This window comes from Prunus avium, chromosome 2 (genome assembly GCF_965620075.1).
Source record: "Prunus avium chromosome 2, drPruAviu1.hap1.1, whole genome shotgun sequence".
NCBI classification, from domain to species: domain Eukaryota; kingdom Viridiplantae; phylum Streptophyta; class Magnoliopsida; order Rosales; family Rosaceae; genus Prunus; species Prunus avium.
In genome coordinates this window covers 4067039-4093060 of record NC_142285.1, presented here as the reverse complement: position 1 = coordinate 4093060, position 26022 = coordinate 4067039, and the positions used below count along the sequence as shown (strand labels likewise).

General features: G+C 39.1%; 2 protein-coding genes across 2 annotated transcripts; one reads left to right on the top strand and one right to left on the bottom strand.

Moving 5' to 3' along the window:
* Positions 1-7551: 7551 nt before the first annotated feature.
* LOC110771853 (TMV resistance protein N-like) lies at positions 7552-12683 on the bottom strand. The gene is made up of 5 exons (XM_088249548.1): positions 11346-12683; positions 9985-11089; positions 9461-9895; positions 8440-9327; positions 7552-8331 (listed from the first exon to the last, which is right to left on the bottom strand). Exons 1-5 carry the CDS (start codon positions 11822-11824, stop codon positions 7678-7680), a joined length of 3561 nt encoding a protein of 1186 aa, XP_088105674.1. The 5' UTR covers positions 11825-12683; the 3' UTR covers positions 7552-7677.
* Positions 12684-14130: 1447 nt separating this feature from the next.
* On the top strand, positions 14131-15362 carry LOC148296291 (uncharacterized). Its single transcript, XM_088248468.1, has 2 exons — positions 14131-14343; positions 14403-15362. The coding sequence occupies exons 1-2, from the start codon at positions 14131-14133 to the stop codon at positions 15360-15362; spliced, it is 1173 nt and encodes a 390-aa protein (XP_088104594.1).
* The last annotated feature ends 10660 nt before the right edge of the window (positions 15363-26022 follow it).

Sequence of the window (26022 nt, the reverse complement as noted above, 5' to 3'; positions counted from 1 at the left end):
CAATGTTGGGTAATGTAAGTTAGGCAATGTGGTATGTTTGAAAGTTAGGTAAGTTTGTGTAATGTACGTAGTTGAATGGCAAGTTGGAGATGAGAGCCTTATGTAATGGCTGTAGCATTTTGCAAATGTAATGGTTTCAAAGCCCTTTTGTAATGGTTAAGACTAGAGACTTTTGTAAGCACCACTAATTCTGCAAACATTTAAGAGCTTTTAAAGTGCCATTGATTAATACATAAATTGTACAGAGTCTTGAACATATATTTTAGGCACATAACTCAAAATACTTTCTAAGCACATGTTACAAAAGACCTCATATGCACCTGTTTAATCCATGGAAATGCCAAATAGTTTGAACCCAAAAAAAGAGTAGACAATAAAATACCAAACAGACATTTCTACCCAATAACATATGCGTCTACCAACACACAACAAAACATCAAAACAAAGGTGAGTTTTTCAATATCTCCATGGCTTAAACCTTCCCAGGAAGGCTTTCCTCTTAGCTGGAGACTTAAGCCTAACTTTCCTTTGTGGGGAAGCTTGTAAAGGCCGAGACGAATTTGGTTGTTCAGACTGGGAGGCTTGTTCAAACAAAGCAGCTTCAGACGCTTGTTCAAACTGAGAAGCTTGAGATGGTTGTTCAAACTGAGATGCTTGACATGGTTGAGTGTTCGGTTCATTTTTACACATGATTTTTCATGTTATTCACCCACTATTTTGAGTTAGTTCTTGACATTTTATAGCTTTTTACTTCCTTTTTGTGTTTTATTAGATTTTACCTTGGTTGGAATGAAAATGAGCTAAAAGTGCATTATTAGTTATAAATTCTGTTTTTGTTCATTTTCGTAGGTCAACTTCTTGGCCTGGGATCAACATGCTCTGGTGCTCGGATGAGGTCATGCTCTTCATGAGACTTGTTCCAATGGATGTTAACTACAACATATCCAAATTTGAGCTCCATTGGACAAGTATTGCCTATCCAACCAATCCAGCATGTTACCACAGCTCTGGAAATCCGGATTTGGCCAGCTTTTACCTCCTTTGTGTCATCTTAATTTCATGTTACCATAACTCTTGGTAACAAGGAATTACCTTTGTAAATGAGATATTTTCTGAAGCTTTTGGCATCTTTGTGAAGTCAAAGCTTCATCATGGCAAGGGGACAATGGGCAAAGGCTTTAGAGGAAAGAATGAGTTTTATATTAAAAGTGTGAGCTGGAAATGATGGGAAAAGGAGCAAAGGGAAGTGCAATCTGAAATGGGAGAGGTTTTGAACGTGGGTAGCCAATTCATTCTATCATTCTACACATTGAGAGCAGATTTTGGAGAGTTTGGAGCTAGGAGAAAGCCAAGGTGCAGCCAAGCAAAGTGAAGAAGAAAGCTTCCACCATTGATGACCTTGAAGCTTTCACAATTTTCTCAAAATCTGTAAACTCTTTCTAATTTTATTTTGAGTTTGTATTTGGAATAAGTATGAGCAACTAAACTCCATAGCTAGGGCTTAGGTTGAAGCCCTAAACATGATTACCTTATTGTTTTGATACTTGAGTGTATGAATTTCTAGATATTGTTGATGAATTCCAATTCACCAAATTAATCTATCCTTGATGTGTGTTTTTCCTTGGTTGGCCATCTTTGAAAGCATGCTTCTTGAGATTGTTGGGATTATGTGTATCTTCATGTTATCCTAAGCAATCAATGGATGAAGTAAGAATCATCCATGTGAATTGGTTTCTTGAATACCTAATGTAAACACCATGCTATTAGGATTCTTGTGATGTTCATATTCTCTTTGAACTTAATGGGTTCTCCTTGTAATTGAATCGAAGTACGAACCATACCTAGGTTCGGTTATGGGGAGGGCACAAGTATTGTAGCACGAACCATGCACCTTACGTATATTAGAGAGAATCAATGCGTCTTGAGCCATGACCCATGGTCTTGATTGCGAACATTTTCATCAACATGTTTAGAGTTCATCATTTGAGTATTCATGAACTTTGGTAGAATTGTTTAGGGTGGATTCCGAAACCCTAGTGTTTGTTACATTTTAATTTCACAATTTGATAATTCATCTCTGCTATTCTCATTTAAATTCAAAGTCCATTTACTTTCATGCAATAGAAATAGGTCACTTGAACCAAATCAAACCCCCCTCCCCCCCCCCCCAATGTGTGTGTGAGTTGTGTGTTTGATACGTTGTATGTCTTGTTTACTGAATTCTGTTTATTTTCGTAACTGTTTTGGACTTTCGGTCCGTGTTGTGTTCTTCCATTTTCTGTGCTGAATCCAACCGTATAAAGAACGTAAATTTTGGACATACGGTTGGAAAGTTATAGGTCAAACACTGGACAGAGGTCGAAACTGGAAAAATAGAGAAACGAATCTGTCCAAATGGTGATAAAAGGGTGATAGAAAGTGCTGTTTGTGTTTTTCTCTAGTTTTCTTGTATAGTTTCATTTATTTTACACTTCTTTACTCATTTTTAGTTTCCATTTTGCTTTTGTGGTGTGTCAATTAAGTGTTCTTTACGTACTCAAATTAGAACTTATAGGAAGCCGACAAGTTCTTCGTGGGATCGACCCCGTACTTACATAATCTATACTTCGATAGATTCGTGCACTTGCGGGTATTTTTAATTGGTTGTTTGCACATTAATTTGTGTCCTTTTAGGAATGCAACATTGAGCTGGTTGAGGAGATGGTTGTTGAGCTTGGTTAGACTGAGATGGTTGAGATGGTTGAGCTGGTTGGTGAGATGGTTGAGGTGGTTGATGAGATGGTTGAGGAGCTTGGTCATGATTGGTCCTTTTTTTAGCTTTTGATATGAACTGAAAACATAACAGAGTTAGATTAACATGGCTGCTTTTGGATTAATATGTACAAATGAAGAGTTCCATAATGTTAATTGAATAAAAGTATCCCAACTTACTGGTTGTTTCTGCCTTGATTGTCTTGTAACTCTTTGACTTGATCTCTTGCCTTGATGTGCTATCTTCTTTTGCCTTTGTGATGGTACCTGGCAAACAAACATCACTGGGAAATCCATATCAGAATGCCAAACATACAAAACTTTTAAAATCACATGCTGTTGAATATACCTGGCTGCTACTCCCTGCTTCATTTACCCTTGGACATTTCCTCTTATTATGCCCTGCTTGCTTACATATGGAACATTTGATTTCCAAATTATACCTTGGCAAGTGTTTAGCTTTAGGATTAGAGCTTGAAGATGGTTCACCGGCTAAGCTTATCCTAGATTTCTTTGGCCTCCCTGGCTGCTTATGAAATTTAGGAGGCAGCAAAGGTGGGAAATTTGTTTTAGGCCACAAGTCTTGGCTTGGCATTGGATGAACCATGGGTTTGTAGGCTTTCATGAAGGCCTCTTTTTTGTAATAATCATGGACATAGCTAATGTGATTGCCATTTAACTGCCCAATGGCAGCACAAGCATGCTTACATGGGATCCCAGTTAGATCCCATTGCCTACATGAACAACTTCTGTTCCTCAAATCAACAACCACCTGAGTGCCTCCAAAACACTTGATCTCATATTTGCTCTCCCCAGCAAGCCTTGGAATGCACCAGGCTGACTGCTTCTTAAGCTTCTCCAGAGTTGCAAACACTCTTGGCCCCACATCATGATGCCATTTCGCCATAGTTTCTCGTCTAGTTGCCATCAACAACATGATGTAATACCTGATCCTCTCAAGCAATGTTATAATAGGCTTGTCTCTAGCATCAAGGATAGAACCGTTGAATGCCTCACACATGTTATTCAAGAGAATGTCACACTTTGAGTGTGTTCTGAAGTGAGATCTACACCATTGCATTGGATCAAGCCGTGACAACCAATCAAAAGCTGGTCCTGACAAATCTTGGAGCTTTTTCATCTCAGCTTGAAACCAAGGTACAGTTGTACTTCTTGCAGCACCCTCCATGTGTTGTTTCAAAACTAATCTTCTATGCCCAGCAAGTATAAAATTGGCATGCAAATGTTTAAGGCAATACCTATGCTCAGAGTTTGGGAACATGTCACCCACTGCATCAATTAAGCCCTTTTGTCTATCTGTAATGAACACATATCCATTGCTATTTTCAATGCCAAGATCAACAGCTAAAAGTTCTAAAAACCAAGTCCAAGTTGCATAATTCTCAGCCTCTGCCACTGCATAAGCTATTGGATACATGCCGTTGTTAGGATCAACACCAACAGCAGATAGTAATTGCCCAGGGTGTTGCCCTTTGATGTGACAAGCATCCAAACCAACAACTGGCCTCAAAGCATCAATAAATCCTTGCTTTGTAGCTGCCAAGCATATATAAATCCTTTCAAATCTGGATTTGTCACCCTCCAAATTGGACTTAATCTTGACAGTAGTTCCCACATTTGTCCTTTTTAGCTCCTCAACATAATCCCAAAGACTCTCAAACTGTTTTGTGTAAGTGCCCTCACTTACAGCAGTTGCCTTTTGCCTTGCTCTGTATATTTGTGATCTTGAAGCTATGACACATAGATCTTCATTCACCCTTTCCTTAAAAGCTCCTATATCCCAATTGATTATTCTAGACAACTGTGTAGCATATCGCTCTGCTAACCATGATGAGTTAGCATGGACATTGCGTTCAACAGTCCCACAAGTGTGCTCCTCTTCATAACTCTTAATTTGAACCATGCTACTTCCATTTACAGCTGAAGCATAAACAAACCATGGACATTTTCCATTCTTGATCCCATCACAAACTGCTCTAACCTTATCTTTATCATTCTTGGAGAACTTAATCTTCCTTCTGTTGAACACTGAATAGTTTCTCACTGCTTTCCTAAATACATAGACACTGGGAAATCTAAGACCAAGCTTAAATATTGGGTTATTCAAATCTGTTTCAGGCCTAAAATCTTCAAACTTGGGCAGTTTCCTCTTCCTTTTTCTCATACGCAAATCAACCTCATCACATGAGCTACTATCCAAGCTATTAACATCACTTACAGCCATATCATATGACTTCTCTCCTTCATCTGCAGCTGGATCAATATCTGGAGCATTGTGGTCAACATAGTTGTCAAATGCTCTATCATCCTTCTCCAGCAAGCACTGTTCATTTTCACTTTGCTCATACGCACTATCATAAAATTCACTGTCTTCACTAGCTTCACTGTGTTCACTGTCGTCACTATCTTCACTGTGTTCACTGTCTTCACTCTCATTTTCAGCCCGGTTGTCATTCTCTCCCTCTTCATATATAGTCTCATCCTCCACGTTGATCCCATCTGGAACAGTACCTTCATCACCATCCTCATCCACATTTATACCCTCAGGAACGGTGCCTTCATGCCTATCCTCAGCCACATTTGTACCCACAGGAATAATACCTTCATCACCCTCTTCCTCCTCATCAACAACAATGCCATCCTCCTCATCCTCCTCATACATACCCTCATAACCAGGCTGTTCAAATTCAGCAGTTAGGTTTCTTGCAATAGGACCCCTCTCCCTCCAAGCCACTGCAGATTCGTCCACATTAATAACAGTGGGGTGTTCCAAGTAAATGACAATGACTCTTTGAAAGCTAGGAGGCACCAAATGACACCAATCAAGTAGCCGAGCATCACTATCTATACACACCTTTTTACCATTTTGTATCCCTGTCACAACCACTTGGTCATGGTGCCCAAGCTCTTTTGCATACGCATATATCTCTAGCAAATTTATGTAGTCCAGAAGACACCAGTCCAAATAATCAACAGACCCCCCCACATAAAACCACCATCCATTGACATTTGGGGATTTTACCATTCTACCTCCATGGTGTACTTCAAAGGTGACTATTGCTTTGTCATCTGCACAACATAACATAAAAAAACACACTTTAACCACTGCCTAGTCATATGTATAGTTCAACCATTGCCTACTCATATGTATACTTTAACCACTGCCTACTCATGCTTGGAATATACTTTAACCACTGCCTAGTCATATGTATAGTTTAAAAAGGACAACACAACCACCAAACTACCAGTAAACAGATATGGAACAAGATTCAAACGCACCTAACATGTTTAAAGCACTAAAACAACCTTTAAACTACTAGTAAACAACAAAACATAACAGCAACGCATAGGGGACCACAACACTTTTTTATTCCAGGCTAATCAAACCCAACAAAGCAAGCAGACAATAAAGAAGTTTCAACCTGGACCACACAATCTATCGCTTTCGTCGAATCCATTTCAAAAGCAAAGGGCCACTTACCATACTCGGGTTGAGAACCTCCTTTCTCTCTCGGCACCGTCATTGTCCTTTACCAATATTCGCGCAGTACCCAAGATGTCGATTGTTCTGATTTCACTCTTCTGCAATCTCAGATGTTCGAATCTCTCTCTCTCTCTCTTCGATTATACAGTCCAAACCCTAATGCCCAAATTATATCGACTGATAAGAGATTTCACTCATCTACAATATTCGCTTCTTCTTAGATTTTCAAATCTCTCTCTCTCTCTTCGATTATACGTTCCTAACCCTAATCCCCAAATTATATCGACTGAGAAGGGGGTTCTTTTGCCAAACTCGATTTGTTTTTTTTTTTGGGTCAATAGACTATACAAACTCAGTCGCTTAGATTAGGATTTTCAACACATGTGGGGTCCACTATGCCACATAGGATACTGAATAGGGTCAGCAATTGGGCACCGTGGATGATTGGACCATAATGCCCCTGCCACGTCAGCTTTTTTGACGGTCGTTTGGATGACGTTGACGGTGGGGGGTTAAATGGAACACAAAACCACGGTCAAGGGGGTAAAGTGGGCCATTTTAACTTTGGGGGGGTTAAGTGAGATTTAACCGAAGTTTCAGGGGGTGCTACAATAATTAAGCCTTGTTTCTATAATCAAGAAGTTGTGGAAAGTGCTATGTACGCGCGAGCAAAGCTCATACCACTGATAACAGATGGACCCACTAGCACGCCACCCTCTCAAAAGAGAAAAAAAAACATATAGACCCTTTAATTGAGCAATTCCTCAAATAGGTTATTTAATAGTCGACCGATTTGATTGATATGTTTTTTATTTTATTTTCTTTTTACAAGGATAATTCTTAATGGAGATTAAGAAAAAAGTTGGTTGGGATAATCAAACTACAATGGTGCAATTCACTCAACAAATGGTATTTTAAATAGTGTTCATCAATGGATGCATATTAAGGCTAGAACTTACGTGTCACAGGCAATGGCGGAGCTAGGAATTCTATTAAGGAGGGTCAACTTTAAATAGCTTTATAATTACAATGAACTTAGTTTTTATAGGAAAATATATATAAGAATTCATTATAATAATTAAATTACAATGAACTTAGTTTTTATAGGAAAATATATATAAGAATTCATTGTAATAATTAAATTTCAATATCACAAATTTAATATCTTAGTAAGTGTAACCCAAATTCTAGCAACCTAAAAATAATGAAAGAGTATCAAAAGTTGATTAATTTTAGATAGAATGAGAAAATCAAATAAAATCCATGACACACACATATAAATGACATATGAAGACATGAAAACAAATATAGATCATATTCATGTTCATTGTAGACAATTTACATTTGTGAGAAGGGTCATTAATAATTATACCTATAAAACAATTTGGATAACATAGAGAAAAATATTTTCAAAATGTTGGTCAAGTGACCCTTGTAGGCCTTAATTGGCTCCAGAAATATGATAATTCATTATGATTACAAATAAAGTATTCACCCACCTTATTTGTATAATTTTTATGAAACCTTGATGCTAACGCTGACACATCTCCAGCAATGACTTGATTCTGGATCAAAGGGGTAGTTGTTTCATGCTGGAACATTGTGGTTATATCTTCGGTTACACTACCCTCATTATTATTCTGCTCGTACACAACCTGGATTCCAAATTCCTTCGTATCGAATTCAATTCTAACCGAACTACGTATTTTATCTACCGAAACACGTATTTCATCCCCACCCTCCAATTCATCGTTTGCGAATCGCCAATGACTAAGCCATAACATATGTTCCTTCTCTTTTGGAAACCCTATTGTGACTGGCACATAGCTCCACTTAAGACCCTTGGTCTCATTACTGATGCGAAGAACGGGAACGCCCAAGTAAATCAATCTCTCATCACGAACCTTACCTTGTGCATACACAACACATGCATTTAGGCCTCGGATCTTCAAATTTCGATGTGGAGGTATAGTTATAGACAGCTCAGAGTTACCCATGCTCGACTTGTGGCAGAACCAATCTGGAACCTCGCTCCCATGAAGGAATATACTAAATATACCACATTCATCCAGTCCCTGTTTCATGCATGCATGGAGAGATTTATATACGTTCAAATATTACAGGCCACAGAAAATAATCATCATAAAAAACTATACAATACATGAGAAAGAGAGAGAGAGAACCTGGAGAGGACCCTTCCTTGTTGTACCTGTCAAGCAGTTGAGCATTTCAACGTCAGTGCTTCCTATGGATTCCAAATTGAACAAACCGATATCTTTGATCATTTCTATGTCGACGCTTCTCAACGGTCTCATTTTGAACACGTTTTGAATTTCAACTAAATTCTCGCATATTAAAACCGCACGTCTAATTGTTTTTAACATGTCGGGTAAGTTTAGTAGTACTCTTTTCAATGAAGTACAATACCATGCGCGCAAAATCTCTACACTTGGTGGGAGCTCGGGAATCATTTCGAGGTTTGTGCAACCTTCCAACAAAAGAGTCTGGAGCTTACTAAGACCATTCATGTTTACTGATAGGCTCAAAAATGGGTTTCCACTTAGATCCAAATACTCCAATGAGGATAGGCTACTAAGATCATTGGGAATTTCTGACAGATTGCAGTACGCCATATCTAAGCTTTTTAAAAATTGTGGCAAACTTGCACTGGTAAGTTGGAGATTTTTTCTTGGCAATACCCATGATCGGATTGATTGCCACGATTTAACTGCAAATAACAGACTGAGTTTCTTCATGTCAGTAGGTGTAGAGTCTGACTGATTTTTAAGGATCATACTGGCAGGCAGCACAAGATTTGAGCAACCAGAGAGAATAAGTTTCTGGAGAGATCGCGGCATACTAATTCTTATTGGAAGCTTCATGAGATTTTTGCAATCTTTTAGATTCAAGAAAACAAGTTTCTCCAAATCTCCAATGGATTCATCCACCTCTTTCAAATTTATGCAACCTTTAAGAATTAATCTCTCGAGGTTAGGGAATCCTGACAAGTCAGGGGTTGTCACAAGGCCATGTGAATGACTGAGATTTAAGATTTTCAGTCTTGGAAGAAACTGTTTTAAAAAAGAAGTAATTAGTTTTTATGAATATATAATCATCTTTAAATTTGTCTGTGTGTGTGTGAGAGAGAGAGAGAGAGAGAGAGAGAGAGAGAGAGAGAGAGCTAGAGAGAGATTAGTAGCATACCCTAGTTCCCTTCCAAACATGTTGGAGGCTGCTGTTCCGCAAGTCAAGAGCAATTAGACTTTCCAAGTAAAAATTGGTTGGTACTGACTTTAAAGCGAATCCTCGCCAAGACAACCATATTAAATTTTTTGGGAAATCTTCAAAGCCTCCACTGATTTTTACATTATCAAGCAGCAGGAGTTCAAGATTGTGCATCCTTCTAAATGCCTCTGTTTTGAAACCTATCTCATTTGATACGGTAAATGAGTTTGTTGAAGAAGAACTAATTGACTGCCAAGAGAAGAAACCAAGCCGACGTCGGCTGCTTGAACAGTTTCCATCATAATCTTCAACGTGGAATCTTTTTCTGTTACTTCCACTGGATATTATCTTAGAAGACTCATCTTTTATTAACATAGGAATGTTGAGCATGAGGCCCTTAATAGTTTCTGTACCCTGTTAACAAATAAGAACATTGGGTAAGTAACTTGTCACATGCACAACACAATTACGAATACATAGACATAAAAGAAGGTATTTCTTACAGTTAATTTTCTCAAAACATTAGAAGCATCTTTATTCCACACTCTAGTACGTTTTCCAGGATCCTCAGGCGATTCTTCGCGAATAATTCCCCTTCCCATGTCTTGAAGTAATTGGTGCATGGTCAACTTGTTGAATCCATCAATTATCAGCAGACATCTGTCAACCAGATTTTGAATTCCAATGTTTGTGGCAAACTCACATTCATCAAGGACTGTAGTTGAAAAATCCTTGTCTTTTCCTATGAAGAAACATGCTATATGGAGGAACAGACGTTTGTCATGATCTTGCAGGGAATCCAAGCTTATTCTGAGAATCTTTTGAATTTTTCCTTCAGTAATCACATCCAAGTTCTGTAATGCATTTTTCCATACATCTGCAGCTTTTCCGAAGAGAGAAGATCCTAGAACTTGAAGAGCTAATGGAACCCCTCCACAGTGTTGCACTACAGGTCTTGAAAAATCCATGTAACCTTCGCCAGGATGGGGTTGTCCAAAGGCATGCCAACTGAAAAGCTCAAGTGATTCATACTCATGCAACCCTTCCACCTCAAATATTGCACAATTCTCATGAGCCTTTAACAAATGTTCATGTCTAGTTGTTATGATTATTTTACTTCCTGGATGAAGCCATTCTCGCATTCCAAGAATTGCATTGAATTGTTCCAAGTTGTCCACATCATCAAGAGCAATAAGAACTCTTTTGCAACGTATCGCCCGTTCGATCTTTGTGATTCCTTCATCCAAGCTGTATATTTTCTTTGCTTTCCCCTTTTGGAGATCTGAAAGAAGGTTCCTTTGCAAGTGAACCAAACCATTGGGAAGTTTTGAAGTTGCTCTAATATCTGCAAGAAAGCTGCTACCTTGAAATTTATTGAAATTCTGGTTATAAGCAGTCTTGGCAATGGTGGTCTTGCCAATTCCACCCATCCCATAGACTACAGCTACTCCAACATCAGTTGATCCATCTTCTAACCACATGTTTAGGCCTTTCACACGACAATCTATTCCAACTACATGGGGATTGACTCTTAATCTCCTATTCCATGTGTGATCTAGTTTATTTCCAAGAACTTCAACTATTTCTTGGATAAACTGCGACTCGGACCTATAAATTATTGATATTAAAATACACAAGGCACAATAAGTTATTTCTTTTCAACAAACAGAAACTTATTTCTTTATTATTTTTATTTTTATTTTATAGAAGAGAATTGATATTTATATCATAGGTTGAAATGAATGATATTAAGTAAATGAACTTTCAAAACAGAAGTGCTGCCATCTAACAACGCCATGAGATTAAAGAAAAAGCTTCACTATAATCTACTTTAAAAAGCATCATTTTGGGAATGAAAAAGTACCGATCTCCTAAAACCATCCCTCCCAAATCTGCAACATCTCCGAGAGCTTTTCTCCACTTCTCCACCTTGTCCATCTCCTTGTTGAAGCACTGTTGGTGTCTGGCAAATGCTTCTTCAAAAATTCCTGTCTGGTTCCTGACATGGGATGGATCCACATCATAGAAAATCGGCATGACCATGTGCTCAGTAGTTTCTCTACGATCCATGATCGTCACTAGTTCATCCAGGCACCATCTCGAGGAAGCGTAGTCCTTGGAGAAGACAATGATGGATACTCGAGACTCTTGTATTGCTTTTTGAAGCTCTGCTGAAATATTTGCTCCTCTCTCGATTTCGTCATCATCTCTAAAAGTGTGGATCCCTGCCACCTCCAAAGCCCTGTAGAGGTGATCAGTAAATCCCTTGCGTGTATCTGTGCCCCTGAAGCTCAAGAATGCATCATAAGTGCACCGGTGGTTTGGGGATTTAGGGTTTGACATTTGGAAAAAAATATGAGCTAAAACTGATTTGGGGGAGGGGAGGTATCGGGCTGTCTGTTTAAACAGAGTTTGCGCCCTTTTTTTAATATAAAACTGGAGCAATAGTCTGCGCCCCTTTGGGGACTTTCATCAAACACTTTGCAGGGGTCAATTTTCTCCCCTTCATTGGCAGATTTCAGAGGTTGCAGGGGTCACTTGACCACCCTTGCTCCTCTGTAGATCTGTCCCTGGTCACGGGTGAAATGCACTCAACAAATTATACTTGATTTTTATTTTATACGAACCAACACATATAACATGCTTACACATATAATAATAACAAACGAACTGTTGTGTTAGCACCTATTTCCGAACATAGATGAATAACACAATTTTGACATGAAAATCCTATGGAACTCACATTGTACGAAAGTATATTTCAGTTTTCTTTTCACATTTATATAAGAAGATATGACATTTCAATATTTATAAGAGCTAAGACTACTTAAAAGAATATCAGCGACAATACGAGGCTTGAAGGCAACCCTGAGAATGCGAGTGACGAGCATGACGATGACCAATTGGCTGTTGAGCGATGGGAGAGATCTGTTGGTGGGGGTTTCCGCATGCCAAAAATCTCCTCTCATGAAAACTGTCATCTTATAACATACCCGAACTGTTGCGTCTCCTGATCCTGGTGGACTCATTTATATACTCTTATCTATTTACTTCTTTGAATCCTCCCTCGTACGACGTCGTCTTCTTCTTCTTCTTTCCTTTACATATGCCTCCCTTGTTTCCCCCCAGCTACAGAGAAATGTAATTATATAGGTGAAATGCCCTGCCCTAAACGTTCTCTCTGTTTTGTACAGCTTTTCATTTTCAGTTATGCACCAGCTTTACATAACCAACTAGTTTAAACCATCTTTACATGTAACCAACTAACCAATTTCAATTTTAACTTGCACTTCTTTTTTTACTGTCTCCTTTTCTCTCATTTTCATTGAATCTCATCCACTCAAGCTCATTTAAATGAAATCTAATGGTGGTCGCTTTATGTGGTAAGATCTCTTGTAATTTTTATTTTATTTTTTTTGTTTCCAACGTCATTTAAGTTGAAAGGATTGAACGTTTTCACCTTTTAAGTAATATTTTCTTAACTGAAAAATAAACCTTTGGGTTCTGTTTTGATGAAGTAAATGGTTTTTGAATTTTGAGGGAATAAGATGAAAGGAGGGAGAGTTAAGAAAATGACATCTTCAAACTCGAAACTAACACTTGGAATGATAAATTCCAATGGGTAACTTGAATGTGCTCCTAAGTTAAAATTTAGAGAGAATGTCAGAAAATCTAAATCCAACTGTGCTCTCTATCTAGCTCTTAAATTAAGGAGACCTCTAGAAGCTCCGAGAAGAGAAATGAACTCCAAATGACTCTCTATCATTAATAATTAATAATTTAATTATATTTTAAATGAATTTATTCCTATTATAGAACCATCAATCATGATTCTTATTTTCAAGTTGAAATTTTTTTTTGGAGAGATTAATACTCATTATAACTCCCCATATATAAATTTTATGAAGAGCTCTAAAATAACTATCTAGTCTTTATTAAAACTATACTCTAAAATAGGGAGCATGATTGGAGATACTCTAAAAAAAAGACGGAAAGAATACTTAATATAATATGTATAGTTATTTTGCTTTTTTTTTTTTTGGCTCAAAGAGTTAATGTGCTGTTTGGTGTTGGTGCTCTACAAGTATGGGAGATTCTTTGTCGAGTAAAGAACTATGATGTCGAACACAAAGCTGATATTTTGGATCGTCATAGGAGGGCTTCTTTGCAGTCTAATGTGGTCCGGTGCCAACCGCCACCGACTGGGTATTTTAAATTAAATGTTGTGTTGAAATGTAAATCATTTACTGGTTTAAGTCCGTTAGATAGACAGGTGTAAGGCTTAGATTTCATTCTTAGAGTGTAGGTCTCATAGGTCCTAGCTCATGCCAAGTGTGCAGCTCATATTGCTGACACTAAATTGTATGGCTGAGATCATATTCTCTGTTGTACAAAAGGAATGTTTCTGTTAGAAATAAAATGTGTGTGAGTACGTTGCATTCTATTGCTCTTGGAGCTCAGTAACATTCTCTCTCTCTCTCTCCCAGACCAACTCTTCTCTCTGCTACATTTCTTCATATACTTCCTCTACAAGAAAACTCATACAATATAAAAACTCCAACATGGTATCAGAGCCAGGTTCAGATCTGAGACTAGGCATAGTGGAATCGTAGTGAGCTAGCTGAGATACCCTCTGATTCTGGTCTCACATGGCTGGATCTGGAACGGGTGAGCTTCGTGCTCCAATCTTCAATGGGAGCAACTATGATTTCTGGAGAATAAAGATGTGCACAATCTTCAAATCTCACAAGCTGTGGGATATGGTTGAAAATGGATATGATCAACCTATGAAGAAGGAAGGAGAAGATCTTACTACAGCTCAAAAGCTTGCTTTGGAAGAGAATATTGCAAAGGATGCTAAGGCCTTGGGCTGATACTAGGTGTAGTTTCTGATGACATCTTTCCCAGAATTGCATTGAAGGAGTCAACCAAGGAAGCATGGGAAATCCTGCAACAAGAGTTCAGAGGAGATAAGAAGGTGAGATATGTGAAACTTCAAGCTCTTAGAAGAGAATTTGAATACACTCGTATGCATGATGATGAATCATTATCTGGTTATGTCACTAAACTTCTTGAGCTAGTGAATCAAATGAAGGCTTATGGTGAAGAGTTAACTGAGCAAAGAATTGTTCTGAAACTCTTGATTAGTTTAACTAGAGAATATGATTCTATTGCTGAAGTTATAGAGGAAACCAAGGATACAGAATCCATAGGGGTCCAGGAGGATATAGGCTCCCTAAAATCCCATGAACAACGTTTACTAAGGCATAATGAGAGAGTGATAGAAAAGGCATTTTACAGCCTAAATGTGGGTTCTAGAGACCAATCAAACACAGGACAAGCAGGTAGTTCCAAGTCTAAGAAGAATTGGAAATCTCAGAAAGGGAAGAAGTGGGACACCAAGTCTGAAAACAATTCCAAGAAGGAAAATCAGACTGAAGGAGCCGAGGTTCCTTGCAAAACCTGTGACAAGTTGCACTATGGTGCTTGTTGGTTCAAAGGCAAACCTAAGTGTTATAAATGTGAGAGGTTTGGTCATATAGCCAAAGATTGCAAAGGAAAACCAGATCAAGCTGCTAACTATGCATCACACAAAGAGGAAGAAGGCACTATGTTCTATGCTTGTCATGCTGCTGAAATAGTGAAAAATAATGGTGTGTGGTATGTGGACAGTGCATGTAGCAACCACATGACTTCACATGCATCTCTTCTAGTCAACATTAACACCAAGGTCACTGCAAAAGTAAAAATGGGCACTGGAGACTTGGTGCAAGCAACTGGGAAAGGAACTCTGGTAATTGACACAAAATCTGGTCCTAGATACATTAAAGAAGTCATGCTTGTACCAGGGTTGGATGAGAACTTACTTAGTGTGGGTTAGATGGTAGAACATGGCTATTCTCTGGTTTTTGGAAATTCCATGGTGGAGATATTTGATGACAGCTATATGAAAAACTTAGTGGCAAAAGTTTCCATGACAGGAAATAGATGTTTTCCACTTTCACTTAAGTATGCAAATTCTATAGCTATGAAGGCAACTGTTGAAGAATCCACTTGGTGCTGGCATAAGAGGTTTGGTCACTTGAATCTGCAGAGCTTGAGGCTGTTACAACAACAAGAGCTAGTCTATGGATAGCCTGTCATTGGTAATGTAGAGAGAATCTATCAAGGGTGTGCAATTGGAAAAGCACACAGAGAAGTTTTTGGTAAAGAGAAACCATGGAGAGCAAGTGTGCCACTGGAGCTGGTGCACTCAGATGTCTGTGGACCTATGCAGACTACAACAATAAGGGGAAATAAATACTTCCTGACTTTCATTAATGACTGCACTAGAATGTGCTGGGTGTATTTCATGCAGTTTAAGTAAGAAGTGTTTAATATATTCAAGAAGTTTAAAGCTATGGTGGAATTGCAAAGTTGCTTAAAAATCAAGTAACTTAGAAGTGACAGAGGTGGAGAATACACTTCCATTGAATTTCTGCAGCTTTGTGAGGAAATTGGTTTGGAAAGACAACTAACTGTGGCCTGCTCACCTCAGCAAAATGGAGTTGCTGAGAGAAAGAACAGGATAATAGTAGAAATGAGCAAGGCAATGATGAATGAGAAGAAATTACCATACATGTTATGGGGAGAGGCAGTGAATACTGCTGTCTACATTCAAAATAGATGTCCTACAAAGGCTTTAGTTAACATAACTCCCTTTGAAGCCTTTAGTGGGAGAAAGCCTGGAATTAAACACTTGAGAGTATTTGGTTCCATCTGTTTTTGCCATGTTCCTAGTCAATTGAGGTCTAAATTGGAAGACTCTGCTGTCAAATGCATTTTTGTTGGCTATGGAAAATGTGAAAAGGGCTATAGAGTATACAACCTGCAGACCAATAAGATAACTGTGTCTAGAAGTGTCATTTTTTATGAACGCGCATTATGGGATTTGGACAAACAGGCTGTTGAGTATGTCACGGTTCCAATGAGCTTTGAAGACAATTCTAGAAGTATTGAAGAAGAGTATGAAGTCACAACTTCATCTACACCAGAAACACAGTTTGAAAATATCTCCAGCTCAAATGAGATGATCACAAATGCTTCAAATGCTGATTCACCAAATGAATCACCAAGTTCTACACCTGTGAAGCTCAGAGATATCACTGAGATCTATGCTAGATGCAATATGAGCATCATTGAACCAGAAAGTTTTTGCTGAAGCTTCAAGGGATAAAGCTTGGAATAAGGCAATGGAGATAGAAATGGAGATGATTGAGAAGAATGAAACTTGGGAACTAGTGGATAGACCAGGTGACAAACCTGTAATTGGTGTTAAATGGGTCTATAAAACTAAACTGAACCTTGATGGCTCAATACAGAAGCATAAGGCTAGGCTGGTAGTCAAAGGCTATGCACAGAAGCCTGGAATTGATTTCAATGAGACTTTTGCTCATGTGGCCAGACTAGATACCATCAGAACTCTCATAGCATTGGCAGCTCAAAAGGGGTGGAAGTTATACCAGTTAGATGTTAAATCTGCATTTCTAAATGGTGTAATTAAAGAAGAAGTTTATGTAGATCAGCCTGATGGATTTGTGGTTCCAAACTATGAAGATAAGGTGTATAAACTGAAGAAAGCCTTGTATGGTTTAAAACAGGCTCCAAGAGCCTGGTATGAGGAGATCAATGCCTACCTCATTAGCTGTGGATATATCAGAAGCACAAGTGAGGCCACATTGTACTGCAAGACTAAGGAAGACTCTGGAACTCTAATTGTCTCAATCTATGTTGATGACATTGTGTATACATGAAGCATTGGGGAATTGATTGCAGAGTTCAAGTCTGAAATGATGAGAAGGTATGAAATGACTGACTTAGGTCTCTTATATCATTTCCTTGGTATTGCAGTGATTCAAACTGAATCCTGCATTTTCATAAACCAAAAGAAGTATGCACTGACACTGTTGAGCAAGTTTGGCTTGAAACAATGTAAGCCAGTTAGTACTCCTCTTGTGGCAAGTGAAAAATTGTGCAAGGATGATGGGAGTGATTCTGCAGATGAGAGTGAATACAGACAAATTGTGGGCAGCTTATTGTATCTGACAGCTACAAGACCTGACATAATGTTTGCAGCTAGCCTATTAGCTAGGTTCATGCATTGTCCAACAAAGAAACACTATGGAACAACTAAGAGGGTGTTAAGGTATATCCAAGGCACCATTGATTTTGGTATTGAATATCAGAAGGGAAAATAAGCTATCCTAATTGGATATTGTGACAGTGATGGGAGTGGAAGCCAAGATGACATGAGAAGCACTTCTGGCTATGCTTTCTCTTTTGGCAGTGGAGTGTTTTCTTGGGCATCAGTCAAGCAACACAGTGTTGCTCTCTCCACAGCTGAAGCCGAATATGTTAGTGCAAGTGAGGCTACTACACATGCTATATGGTTGAGGTTTGTTCTAGAAGATTTTGGGGAATTGCAAACTGATGCAACTCCATTAATGGTGGATAATACTTCTGCTATTGCAATGACTAGAAATCCAGCTTTTCATCAAAAGACCAAGCACATCAACCGCATGTATCATTTCATTCGAGATGCCCTACAAGATGGTGTAGTGGATTTAAGGTACTGCAAGTCTGAAGAACAAGTGGCTGACATTTTTACCAAAGCTCTGCCTAAAGATCGATTCAACTATTTGAGAGGATTGCTTGGTGTTAAACCAGTTAACAATTTAGAAGGGAATGTTGAAATGTAAATCATTTACTGGTTTAAGTCTGTTAGATAGATAGGTGTAAGGCTTAGATTTCATTCTAGAGTGTAGGTCTCATAGGTCCTAGCTCATGCCAAGTGTGCAGCTCATATTGCTGACACTAAATTGTATGGCTGAGATCATATTCTCTGTTGTACAAAAAGGAATGTTTCTGTTAGAAATGAAATGTGTGTGAGCACGTTGCATTCTATTGCTATTGGAGCTCAGTAACATTCTTTCTCTCTCTCCCACACCAACTCTTCTCTCTGCTGCATTTCTTCATATACTTCCTCTACAAGAAAACTCATACAATATAAAAACTCCAACATGTTGATGTTGCAGTGGATATGAACGATGGATCCCACGGAATTGGTAACATTGTTCGGGATTTTGATGGGGACCTTGCTGGTGCGGTGGCTATGGCTGCACCTAGTATGCTCTCTGTGTTGACCACTGAGCTTTCTGCTATGAAATCTGGTTTGTCCTTTGCGGCTGATGCTTCGTTCACGACACTTGATTCTTGAGTCGGACACTCTTATTGCCGTTAACCTTGTGAATTCTGATGCCGTTTGTTTTGCTGCGGTAGGTGGACTAGTGGAAGAAACTAGCTCACAACTCTCCTTTCTACCTCAGGTGTCCATTAGACATTATCTCTCACCAAACGAATAAGGTTGCCCATCAAATTTCCAGATTCAGTCTTCGAGACCATAGCCTTGCGTTTTGGCTGGAGGCCAGTCCTCCTTGGCTCATGGATTGTGTGCGAGCTGATTGCTCTATAACTTAATGTACCCCTTCTGTCTTTGTATTGTTTTGGTATGTGTGGCATTCTTTCCTACCCCAAAGTTTTGTCCCACTGAATTTTCTTTAGGAAGGTTTTAACAAGACCACGTATTTAGATATTGTTTCTTTGTAATTGATGGTTGGTGGTAATGAAATCTTAATTTTCCTTTAAAAAAAAGATATAATAATTTATAGTTATACACTCAACTACGTACTTGCAAGTCAATAAATTAATGTCTCCAAAAGAAAAATTAATTAAAAGGACAAAATAGTAACAAATTGCATGGCTTTGTTTGCTGAAATGACGAATAGACGCTCAATGGTGATTAATTCCAAGGAAATTAAAGCCATCATCGCAAGGACTATCAGCTGACCTATGAACAAGAGCAACCTGATAATCCACAACTCTCTTGAATCCATGAATTAATCGTTGAATGACTAATTACTGCCTTTGTAAAAGAGTTCATTGCTTAGATTAACTCTTTTGAAAGCTAGGATTAATTTTATGAATAATTACAAAACGAATATTATAGCACTATCCATGAATCCAGAAAAATAAATACCATTGCTGGAGCAGTATTGCATGTTGTAAGTGTAACATTATTGCATGGTTTGGTAATCTTGTCTAGTTGGTTATGCGAATATGTTGCGCACTCACGTATATATTCAATAGGCTTATTATCACAAAACGTCCCTAAGGTTTACGAAACTATCAGATTGCATCCTTAATGTTTTTTTGTGTCATTCGTGGTCCTTAAGGTTCGTATGTGTGATCACTAATGGTTTCTGCCGTTAGATTTCGTCAAAAACTCCGTTAGTTTGCTGACGTGGTTTATATATGTATCACAAAACATCCCTGAGGTTCACGCACCTATCACAAATGGTCCCTGCAAATTTTTTTAATTTTTTTCATTTAAAATTCATAAAATTTTGGTTTTCTTTTTTAAATCTTATGAATTTTAAATTATTTAAAAATATATATTGTATTTTAAATACACATGACACTATTATTGTAGTTGTGGGCTCCACATATATGCCACATCAACAAATTAATGAAGTTTTTAAAAAATAATTTAAAATTCATAAAATTTAAAAATGAAAAAACCAAGGGTTTGGGGTTCATAAATGGTCCTCATGGTTAAAATCCATCTATAAATGATTTTTTTTCATTTTTAAATTTTATGAATTTTAAATTATTTTTTTAAAACTTCATTAGTTTGTTGATGTGGCATATATGTGGAGCCTACATCTTCAAAAATATAGTGCCATATGTATTTAAAATACAATATATATTTTTAAATAAAATAAAAAAGAAAACCAAAATTTTATGAATTTTAAATTAAAAAATGTAAAAAAATTTCGCAGGGACCATTTGTGATAGATGTGTGAACCTCAGGGATGTTTTGTGATATATATATATATATATATGCCACATCAGCAAACTAACGAAGTTTTTTATAGAACCTAACGGCATGGACCATTTGTGATCACACATACTAACCTTGAGGACTATGAATGACACAAAAAAACATTAAGGATGCAATCTGATAGTTTCGTAAACCTTAAGGACGTTTTGTGATAATAAGCCTATTCAATATTTATAATCTACACGAAAAAAAAAACATTCGAGCCCAGATTTGAGTCATCAAATTGTGAAGTCATGTTAATTGTGGTTCATAATACTTGTTGCATTGGATTATTGCACATTAACTGTTTAATAAAATGCTTGTGTGAACTTCTGATAATTTTGTTATATGTGTTGTGAATGATAAAGTTACCTGATACAATGTGTGTTTTGTATAATTTACAAGCACTATGTTGCTCAATTGTAAAGCTCAAAGAGCTCTTGTTGAGTTACCAACCAACTTGGAAAGGCTAATCAACTTGCGTCGTCTTGGAACCGGAGGTACAAATTTGAAAAGGATGCCGCCAAATATGGGGAAGCTCAAAGAGCTCCGATTGTTACTGTCAAATTAGGAAGAAATATTGAAGGTTGAGTAGAGATAATGGAGAGTGTAGAGAATTTTGGAAGCTATGCATATTTTCTGATTTCAACTTATGTTCATTCTATTACACATCAAAACATATATACATGTAATAACCCTAAAACATTCCATGAAACATTCCCTAAGACATTCCATGAAACATTCCCTAAGACAAGGATTACATTGCTCAAGAAAAGTATTCCCTAAAACAAGGAATGAGACAAGTGCCATGAGACAAGGGTTGTCTTGTGTTTCATGTCTTTGTGTTTCACAAGGTGACACTCACACAAGATGCCAATATTGCTAACACTCCCCCTCAAGTTGGTGCATAGATATCACCAATGCCCAACTTGATCAGTGAGTTGTGGAATACTCTGCTAGAAACTGCTTTTGTCAAAATATCGGCCAGTTGGTCTTCGGACTTGACAAACGGAAGCTGAATTTCTTTATTGTCAAGTTTTTCTTTAATGAAGTGTTGATCCACTTCAACATGTTTAGTACGATCATGTTGGACTGGATTGTGTGCAATGGATATTGAAGCCTTGTTATCACACTGTAGATGCATTCCTACTGTAGGTGCATATCCAATCTCTGTAAGCAATTTCTTTAACTAAAGGAGTTCGCAAATTCCTTTGGTCATTCCTCTGAATTCGGCCTCTGCACTAGACAAAGCAACAACATTCTGTTTCTTGCTTCTCCAAGTAACCAAGTTACCACCAACAAATGTGAAGTACCCTGAAGTTGATCGTCGATCAGTGATATTCCCTGCCCAATCTGCATCTGTATAGCCACTGATATTCAGATGACTATTTTTAGAGAACATAAGTCCTTTACCCGGTGCGGACTTCAAATATTTAAGAATTCTAAGAACCGCATCCATATGATCTTCACTTGGACAATGCATAAACTGACTAGCAACACTTACAGCATACGCAATGTCGGGTCGGGTATGGGATAAGTAGATCAGTCGTCCCACCAATCTTTGATATCTTTCTTTGTTAGTGGGTACTTGATTGGGATATTCCCCAAGGCGGTGATTCTGAACGATTGGAGTGTCCACAGGTTTGCAATCTAACATTCCCGTTTCTGCCAATAAATCTAGAACATACTTCCTTTGTGAGAGAAAAATGCCTTGCTTTGATCGAGCAACTTCAATGCCCAAGAAGTACTTGAGTCCACCAAGATTTTTCATTTCAAACTCCTTTACTAAACATTGTTGGAGTTGAGAAATTTCCTGCTTATCATTCCCAGTAATAATCATATCATCGACATAAATGATAAGAGCTGTTACCTTTCCTCCCTTGTGTTTTAAGAACAGAGTATGGTCAGAATTACTCAGCTTAAAACCATAAGTCTTCATTGCCAAGGTGAAACGCCCAAACCATGCCCGGGGAGACTGCTTCAATCCATATAATGCCTTTCGTAATCTGCACACCACATTAGCAGGAATAGATGTAACATATCCTGGTGGAATATCCATGTAGACTTCTTCTGTGAGTTCTCCATGGAGAAAGGCATTCTTCACATCAAATTGGTGGAGAGGCCAATCAAGATTTGCTGCAAGGGACAATAGCACTCGAACAGTGTTAAGTTTTGCAACCGGGGCAAAGGTTTCTTCATAGTCAATACCATATGTTTGCGTGTATCCCTTTGCCACAAGTCGTGCTTTGTAACGTTCAATTGACCCATCAGCATTGTATTTCAAGGTGTAAACCCATCTGCATCCGACAGTCCTTTTTCCTCGAGGTAAATTCTCCAGTGTCCATGTGTGATTTTTCTCCAGAGCATGCATCTCTTCCTTCATTGCGTGAACCCATTTTGGATCCTTCAATGCCTCACTCACTTTGGTTGGAATATGAATTGCAGATAACTGGTGTACAAAGCCTTGGAGGGGTGCAGATAATTTTTCCGCAGAAACATAGTTTGCAATTGGATACTTCGATGCTTTGCCATTCTCCGGTGAATACCGAATTGGTGGTTTTCCACGGTTCTGTCTATTGGGTAATTGATATCTAACAGTTTCATCAACTAAAACAGTAGATGTAGTAGAATCACGTACCTCAGGAGTATTCTCAGGAGATTGATCAGCTGGTACTGAGATGTGAGGGGGGTCTTCGTCATCATCGTCGGCGAAGTATGAAAAAATATTGTGCTCTCTGCTGTGGAGCGACCGGTCGCTGGTCTCCAGGTGACCGGTCGTTTCTGGACAGATTCGATGCTCAACTTCAGTGCTTGGAAGCGACCGGTCGCTGGGCTCCTGGCGACCGGTCGTTTCTGGACAGAGTCGATGCTCAGCTTCAGTGCGTGGGAGCGACCGGTCGCTGGGCTCCTGGCGACCGGTCGTTTTTGGGCAGGTTCGAATTTCAGCTTCAGGACTGTCTGGCGACCGGTCGTTGGGCTCCTGACGACCGGTCGTTTTTGGGCAGAACCGTTGTTCACCTTCAGGATTTCTATGCGACCGGTCGCTAGACTCCTGGCGACCGGTCGCTTTTGGGCAGGTTACATTTTCTTCTGGACTTTTGGGATCCGTTTTGCTCCAATCTTCAAGTTCTTGAATTTCCAGGGCCTCCTTGCCCAGTGGTTCTCTTTGTATGTCTCTATGAGGCGGAGAGTTGGTCATCGGATCATGAAAAAACATTTCTGACTCCATAAAAGTGACATCCAAAGTGACATATGTACGACGAATGGAGGGGTGATAGCATCGATATCCCTTCTGATGGGCAGCATAGCCTACAAAAACACATCTGATAGCACATGGATCAAGCTTGCCACGTTGATTCTTATGGAGGTGTACGAATGCCACACAACCAAAGACTCGGGGCGGAAGCATTTGAACAGAGGGCAAGGGCCCATGTTGGGCAAGTGCTTGTAATGGAGTCCGGAAGTTTAAAACTTTGGAAGGCATTCGGTTGATGAGGTAGACCGCAGTGACTATAGCATCATCCCAATGGTGGCGAGGAACATGAGCTCCAATCAAAAGAGCTCGTGCTGTTTCAAGGAGGTGTCGATTTTTTCGTTCCGCAACACCATTCTGTTGAGGAGTTTGAGGACAAGTGGTCTCATGGATGATGCCATGCATTTGGAAGTAGGTCTGAAAATCATGGTTGATATATTCACCTCCATTGTCAGAACGAAGGACTTGAATCTTGGTAGAGAATTGAGTTTCAATTTGCTTGTGAAATAACTGAAATATAGGGAACACATCAGTTTTATTTTTCATCATGAAGAGCCAAGTCATGCGGGTACAATCATCCACAAAGGTAATAAACCACCGAACGCCAGAAGTGGTAGAGATAGGTGAAGGACCCCAAACATCAGAATGTATCAAAGCAAATGGAGCAACACTTTTATTTGTACTTAATGGATAAGAGGCTCTGTGGCTCTTGGCCAAGATACAAGTATCACATTGGAAATCAGTGGTACAGGAATTTGAAAACAAATCTGGAAATAGATGTCTCATATAGCCAAAAGACGGATGCCCCAAACGTCGGTGCCATAGCCAAAGTTGTCGATCCTTCCAAGTCGATGAGTGCTTCACACTATGTGCCTTTCCCATACTGAAATCATCCACATAGTACAACCCCCCTCTCTTAGTACCACGACCAATGATCTCCTTGGTGAGAATATCCTGAAATAAACAGAAGTCGGGATACATGAGTACACAACAATTTAGTTGCTCAGTAGCTTGGCCAACAGACATCAATTTATTAGACAATGATGGGACAAGCAAAGTATTTTGAAGAGTAAGGGATGGAGAGAGGCCAATGGTTCCAGCACCGACCACGGGAGAGGTAACACCATTTGCATTGGCAATACTTGTTCGTTGTGGTGTAGTTGTACTTAGAAAATCAGTTGGATCGAACGTCATATGATCTGTGGCTCCTGAATCAATAATCCAACATGTGGGGTCACTTGTATATGATGTATGAAATACATATCCGCAGTTACCTGAGTCACTAAAAGATGAAGAGTTCTTTTCTGGTGCTGAGGTAGATTCTTCATGAGGAATTAATGTTATCGGAGAGTCCATGGTGACAAGGGCAGCATGACCCGTTCCTCTAGCAGCAAGTTTACGAGCCTTGAGACCCTCCCACCACTCCGGGTAGCCATGTAATTTAAAACAGGTTTCTCGAGTGTGTTTTGGATTTCCGCAGTGAGTGCAACCATTCCCATCTGTGGGAGCCTTGGGTCGAGAAGGTGGTGGAGTAGTCGTCTTGTTGGTAGTGGTTTGTAGTTGGAGAGAAGCAGCAACTGGGGTTGGAGTTGGGCGAGAGGGTCGGTATGTTCCTTTTGTTGCCAATCCTACTCCGGTTGGTGTTGGAGCTCCTAACATCACAGCTTGTCGAATATCTTCTCGTCGAACATGAGCATAGGCTTGCTCTACTGTAGGGAATGGACTCATTTGGAGCACATCACTTCGGGCTTTGTCAAGTCGGTCATCCAAACCATCCAAGAAAATATAAACTCGATCTTCTTGGATGATATCATAGTATTTCTTGATATCCAGCTCACACTTCATTTCATTTGGGCGACGAAAATCGATTTCTCTCCATAAGCCTTGGAGATCATTGTAGTAAGTTTCAATCGAGCCTCCCCCTTGTCGCATACGGGAGATTCGCCTTTTAAGATCATACACCTGGGAGGTGTCAGTGCCATCAAAGTAAGTTGTGGCTATTGCATCCCATACTCCTTTGGCCGTCGGGAATCTAATGAAGTTGCCAATCAACCTTGGCTCCATGGAGTTGATTAGCCACCCTTTCACAATTGCATTTTCTGTCCGCCATCGGTTGAATGTAGAGTCTGTCGGGGAAGGTGCTGGGAGTTCACCCGTGAGATATCCCAGCTTGTCTTTGCCAGCAACATACATCTCAATAACTTGAGACCATAAGGCATAGTTGGAGCCATCCAATTTAATGCCAATTTGTGCAGAGGAGGTTTCGTAGGTAATTGTCGGAGTCGGAGTCGTAGTCGATGTTGATGCTTGTATCTTCATCAACTCAGCCATTTGAGTAGCAAATTCTGTGAAGGTAGAAGGAGTAGCCGG

Coding starts and splice junctions, on each gene's coding strand:
- LOC110771853 (XM_088249548.1), bottom strand. CDS start 11,824: ATGTCAAACCCTAAATCCCCAAACCACCGGTGCACTTATGATGCATTC. Junction 9,896..9,984: donor ATGTTTTGAGAAAATTAACT/GTAAGAAATACC, acceptor ATTTGTTAACAG/GGTACAGAAACTATTAAGGG. Junction 8,332..8,439: donor CAAGGAAGGGTCCTCTCCAG/GTTCTCTCTCTC, acceptor TGCATGAAACAG/GGACTGGATGAATGTGGTAT.
- LOC148296291 (XM_088248468.1), top strand. CDS start 14,131: ATGGCTGGATCTGGAACGGGTGAGCTTCGTGCTCCAATCTTCAATGGG. Junction 14,344..14,402: donor ATATTGCAAAGGATGCTAAG/GCCTTGGGCTGA, acceptor ATTGCATTGAAG/GAGTCAACCAAGGAAGCATG.